This window comes from Pseudorasbora parva, chromosome 7 (assembly GCF_024679245.1).
Source record: "Pseudorasbora parva isolate DD20220531a chromosome 7, ASM2467924v1, whole genome shotgun sequence".
Lineage (NCBI taxonomy): Eukaryota > Metazoa > Chordata > Actinopteri > Cypriniformes > Gobionidae > Pseudorasbora > Pseudorasbora parva.
This window is the reverse complement of record NC_090178.1, coordinates 22,549,713-22,555,505: the sequence shown is the minus strand read 5'-3', so window position 1 is coordinate 22,555,505 and position 5,793 is coordinate 22,549,713. Positions and strand designations below refer to the sequence as shown.

The window sequence follows — 5,793 nt, the reverse complement described above, 5'->3', positions numbered from 1 at the left end:
TGTTTGAGTGTATTTTTATAGAACAATCCACAGTGTAATTTGTCAAAACTGTTTTAATATCAACAAATGTAGCAGAATGCATCTATGTTGCTCTTTCAAATGGGAAAACAAGCCTCTCAAATTCTAAAAACATACAAAATTGTTAAAAAAAAGTTTTTACTACACAATTTGGTTTAATCTTAGCACCTGACCTGTCTCAGAGCACTCATTCAGTTTACTCAGAGGAGATCCAATAATGGGGCCTTATTCAGAAGATGAGTTCCAGCTAGTGGTTTTCCATTACCATCATATGTTCCCTTTTCTTTACTGTTCTATTGTGAAAATCAGCATCCTCAGATAACTGTCACCTCTCTATTCTTCCTTTTGATGCAGTCCAGAGCTAGGCTTCGTGGGCTTGGTTTTCTTGGTACCTCAGCAGGGGGCGGAGCTGCAGCTTCAGAGGGTGTGGCTGGCCTGAGCCCCTCCCTTTTTAAAAGTTCAAGAAGCTCCGCCTTTTCAAGCTCGGCCCTCTCTAGCTCTTGTCTGCGTGCCCTCTCTGCACCCAGTAAAATGCGGACATCTGACATGACGCGGGACAGCTGGCCCTTTGCACAAACACACACGTGTCAGTAACTTATTGCACAAAAAGCCTGTTGATGTGAAAAGTATTGTACCTTAAGTTCGTCCACTTCACTCCTCAGCAAACTCTCCTTCTGCACCATGTGTCGTCTTTGGGAATCCAAGCGAGATTCCATTTCATGCCTCACCTCTTCGACTTTGCAGTCTAATTCTGCCCTATAATAAACACACATTTTTCTAACCGTACAGCATTTACATGGTCACAATTCAAAGACTCGAGCAGAATGTTTCTACCGGAGCATGTCCAGCTCAGCTCGTAGCTCTGATACACAGTTGTGTTGGGCCTCCTCATTGTTTAGGATTGTGTATCCACAGCCACTTGGGCAAACTCTACTGCTGTATTCGCATACACACAGATGAGCTTCCAGAGAGCGCCGCGACACCTGAACTGGGCAGCCTGAACGATTGCAGAGAAACATTAACAGAGACGGAATGAACCCTGGCACATGGCAAATGTTCATGCACGGAGATTGTTGGAAGAATCTAACAGGCAGGGCCGGTCAATAAGGACAGCCCTAGTTGAAATGATCTAGTTGGCTGACAAATGAGGATTTGTCAAAATTGCAAAAATGACTTGATAGTGCTGCTAGCATCAGTAAGAATGGGTTGAAAATTACAAACCAATCAAAAAAAAAAAAAAATCCCATGCATGCCAACATTTTCTAGCAAAGGTGTTTATGAAGTTATGACTGCCTTTGTGTTCTGTTTAATTATGATGTATAATGTCCAACTGTTATTGCCAATTCTCTTTGTGAATGAAATGTAACATTTGATAAAAATGAAATGTATAATATTTTTAAAAAATTATTAAATAAATTTAAAACTACATTTAAAATAATAAATCTAAATGAAACTTTTATAACAATTTTAAATGTACACTACTGTTCAAAAGTTGGGGGTTAGTAAGATTTTTGATTGCTTTTGAAAGAAGTCTCATGCTTACCAAGGTTGCATTTATTTGATAAAAAGTACAGCATAAGGCATAATATTGTGAAACTATGTTTTATTTTTTTAACTATATTTCAAAATATATCGCTTTTATGACATACTAATGTGATCATACGAGCGGATTTAGTACTCAAGAAACATACATTATTATTATTAAAATGTTACAAATAGCCATGTGGCTTAAAATTAATGTTGAAACAGATGTCCGAACATGTCCGTTTAAACATAACAAAAATTGAAATGTTTATTTATTTTTTTTACTTTATAAATGCTTTTTGATAAATTTCATGCATTCTTGCTTAATAAAAAAATCCAACCAGAATTTTTTTTTACTAGCCCCAAACGTTTAAACGGTAGTATATTACTAACAGTTTACAAGGGTTTATGAATTTATGACTGTATTTGTGTTTGCTGTATAATAATAATTAATGTATAATGTTCACCAGCTATTATCTTTGTGAAGAAAATGTTTTAATGCATATAATATTTTTTTTAAATATAAACATTTTTAATTATTTGTTTCAAATTACAGATCTGAATTCAAAAATATAAATGAATACAAATTTGAAATGTATCATTTGTGACAAGCCAGTAAAAATGTTGGCAGGGCAAGTGGTAAAAAAAAAAAAAAAAAAAACTTATTGCAGAAAAAGACACACACAGAGTTTGCAAAACACATATAAAACAACACCTACCACAACGGTAACACAAGTACTCGTCACCTGCATATTTAAATACATCCACACAAACAAATATTTGAAGGATTAGGGAATGCTGCATTAGGTTTACTGAAACTAATACATGTCTATTATGTGCAAGAATCTGCCTCTGTTAGCTCATTAACTGAGCTACTCAATTGTATTAACCCTGACCTACTCAATTGTATTAACCCTAAGATAAAGGTTTTACCTCATTGGCTGCCTGAGGGGGGTCCCTCATTAATAATTAAAGATGTGATTACTGAGCAGTAGGTGCTCTATCTTGTGGTTACAACACTCATTTATCTGCGCTTTGAATTGTATGTATGAATAAGGCAGTAGCCACCTGTCCCGTGCCAAAAAAGTGTAGGTACAAGTACTGAGACATAGTTATAGCCTATACATGCTTGTTTATGTGTACCTGCATTACTGCAGTTCAGCAAAGCATAATCACACTGTTGCTCATGCCGATGAATTGACTCCAGCTCACATATGACCTCACAACCTTGTGGCCGGAACAGACACCTCACCTGCAGCCTTGCTAAATCATTCCTCATGTATCTGTAACACACAACACACATGTATGTCATATGAATAGGTAAGAGGCATGATTCAATAAAATGTATTAACATTAAAGTGATTCTTTGCATATGCAGGTGCTTAATACATCCGCAGTACCTGAACAGAGGGCGTAGATGTGTGATGTCTAACGGCAAGCGGTCCTCAGGACAGCTGTTATGGTGGATGAGCCATCCGTGAATGCAGGAGCTGCAGAAGGCATGTTCACACGGAGCCTGCAGAGGATTTTCTAACACGTCCCGACATACACAGCACAGCAGACCCTCGTTCACATAGCCTACAAAGCGTTCCAGATCGTAGCCCATCCTAGAGGACACACACGTACACACACCGTAAAATAATTACAATAACTGAAAAGCTGCCTCATTGTTAAGACATTTTACATTAATATAATGGGGAAAATGCCTAATTTCATTTAATTTCATTTTAAAATCTAATAAAACACCTGTAACCCTACAGAGGATAAGCAGTTCGGAGAATGGATGGATCCAACAATACAGAAAATACAAACATTACATAATTTGCACAACAAAAAAACAATAAAACAAAAGATTTTCACCTAATATGTGGCAAAAACTATTATTAAAAACTAAATAAACTATTTGCCTTTGAAAACTGAATTAAATCAATATATTTATTTACATTGAAAAATTATAATATATATATTTAAGCTCACTTAACCTACAGGGTATCAATGTAAGGTTAATAGTATAATTTATATTAAATATATATATTTTTTTAATATTTTTAAAACATTATTATATTACACAAATAATTATAACAAAGTTGTGTCATGGTTATAACAAGTTACATTAATATAATGGAAAACAACGCTTAATATGATTTAGTTTTGAAATACAAAAAATACAAAGATTACATATTTTGCATATTAATATTTTTTAAATAAATGTCTTAATTTTTAAATTTCGAAATTTAGCAAAACATTTACTTTATTTTTTATTTTGTTAAATGTCATAAACCTTAGTGCAAAAATGTAAGAAAAAGTTTTATTGTACATTAAAATACATAATAGATTTGTGGTAAATGTGGTAAATATTTGAAAACTGAAAGTTGAAAATATTTATTTTGCATTAAAAAATGAAAATGACATTTAAAATATTTACTATTAATACTAAAATATTACTTTAATATTTAAAATTAGTATGTGTCCACTAAAACATAAAGACTAATGTAAGCTTAACAGCATAACAAATTAAAATATTATATATATATATCCCAGTACCTGACAGAGTCTGTGGTCTCTTCTCTCCCCCTCTCTCAGGTGTGGTTGTTGAAGATGGTCTGGTCAGTTGCCGTAGAAACAGCCAGGTGGCAGGTGTTGTAGGACTGAAATATGAGTGGGTGGGGTTACGAGTGCAGAAATTCACTGGGGATCTGAGATCAGTGTGCCATCTTCATTTGTGCTAAATATCAGGAAATAGACCCTTAAACTTTAAGGTGTATAAAACTGTGTGGAATGCAATTTATAAGGCACCTTTGCTAAGCAACCTGTACCACAGACCATCTAATGTGTAACAATTTTGCAAGAACACAACACACACCTGTCGAGATCACTTAGAGAAACCCTCTGGGAAACTCTGGGTGATCAAATGAAAGTAAAGCACCTGGCAACCCCACACACAAATACACAAAGAGAGACACACCAGGAACACATCTACATTAAAAACAAACAAAAAAACATCTTTGACTACACAAATATCCTACACAGGGATATTTCTGGTGTTTATAGTAAACTTTAAAAAAAAAACCTCATATGTATATAATTTGAGATTAAATGAAAGATTCCCCCCAACTGACATCCTGTATATATTCCTCAAAAACAACCGCTTAAACATAACAGCTGACCTTTGCACGTGTTCCTGCACCTGTCTGGCCATTTGAGGCTTGCGGCTCGAGACTTTAATGCTAAATTATTGCCTTTGTAAAATGTGAAGCTCCAGTTAAATGTACATCATGAATTATTTTATGAAGGAGAGGATGTTTGTCTGTGCTGCTGTGTTTATATCTGGGCACTCTCACTGCCTGAAAGAGCTCTGTTCTTGGCTGTGCTGGGATTACACAGGATTACGCTTTCCCACTCTCTGATTGGATTATTTTCTACATGGCTTCACTGCAGCTTCACTTTTAGAAATGCAGCGGCATATAACACATTGGCACAAAACAAGCAGATGTGCATCTGTTCACATGCAAGAGTTAAACAGTTGAAATAAACGTGAAATAAGAACACACTCAAGCACTATATATAAAAAAGTCAATGTTTCTGTACATTTTGATTAATGAATTTCCACAATTCTCCGTGACTTTTCCTGTTTTTAATTTAATACTTTATAGCAAATGTAATATAGCAAAACAATTATTAAATATTGAGCATAACAAATATATAAGCTATAGATGCTATATCCTGAAATAATAATTGCCTGACATACTTTCCTCGACTGTGGAAACCCCTTTGACATACTAATGAAAAGTAGAAAAAGAAAAAAGAAAAAGAGTGAACTGATTGCAAGTAGAATATGTTCGTTCATAACCCATCTTTACAGTTATTATTAATCTAAAGCATGAATGATAAACTAATGAAAGGCTGTAAGGATCTAAGTCTGATTTAATTTTGGACTGAATCAAAGACATATAACAGTACATTGTTTTTAAGTAATGTCAAAAAATATAACTGTTTAAAAAATCTGCACGGTTATGATTGTTGTATAATGTGGATTCATTAAAATAAAACAAGTAAGGGTTAATAAGGTGTAAATTGCACTTAGTACTTGCCTGGTTGGTAAGTGATGCTTGACAGGGATCACATTTTTCAGACGTCTCCTGTATTTGCTTCATGTACCTCTGTTGGATTAGATATTTTTTTTGCAGATAATATTTACTGTCAGGTTTCTTTGACACTCTACTCTTTACTGTTGATTTTCGCTCCTCATAA

At 34.4% G+C, this 5,793-nt stretch overlaps 1 protein-coding gene across 1 annotated transcript; it reads right to left on the bottom strand.

Annotated features, from left to right (window-relative positions):
• Positions 1 to 140: 140 nt before the first annotated feature.
• On the bottom strand, positions 141 to 5,771 carry rnf41l (ring finger protein 41, like). Its single transcript, XM_067448610.1, has 7 exons — positions 5,634 to 5,771; positions 4,087 to 4,190; positions 2,943 to 3,149; positions 2,686 to 2,825; positions 853 to 1,015; positions 654 to 774; positions 141 to 584 (listed from the first exon to the last, which is right to left on the bottom strand). Exons 3-7 carry the CDS (start codon positions 3,146 to 3,148, stop codon positions 333 to 335), a joined length of 882 nt encoding a protein of 293 aa, XP_067304711.1. The 5' UTR covers position 3,149; positions 4,087 to 4,190; positions 5,634 to 5,771; the 3' UTR covers positions 141 to 332.
• Between the last annotated feature and the right edge of the window lie 22 nt (positions 5,772 to 5,793).

Bases quoted from the DNA above. Each gene is read 5' to 3' on its own strand.
- rnf41l (XM_067448610.1), bottom strand. From the start codon at position 3,148: ATGGGCTACGATCTGGAACGCTTTGTAGGCTATGTGAACGAGGGTCTG. The intron at 775-852 runs GTAGAAACATTC...TGTTTATTATAG, and splicing joins GCTGAGCTGGACATGCTCCG to GGCAGAATTAGACTGCAAAG. The intron at 585-653 runs GTACAATACTTT...GTTTGTGCAAAG, and splicing joins GTGAAGTGGACGAACTTAAG to GGCCAGCTGTCCCGCGTCAT.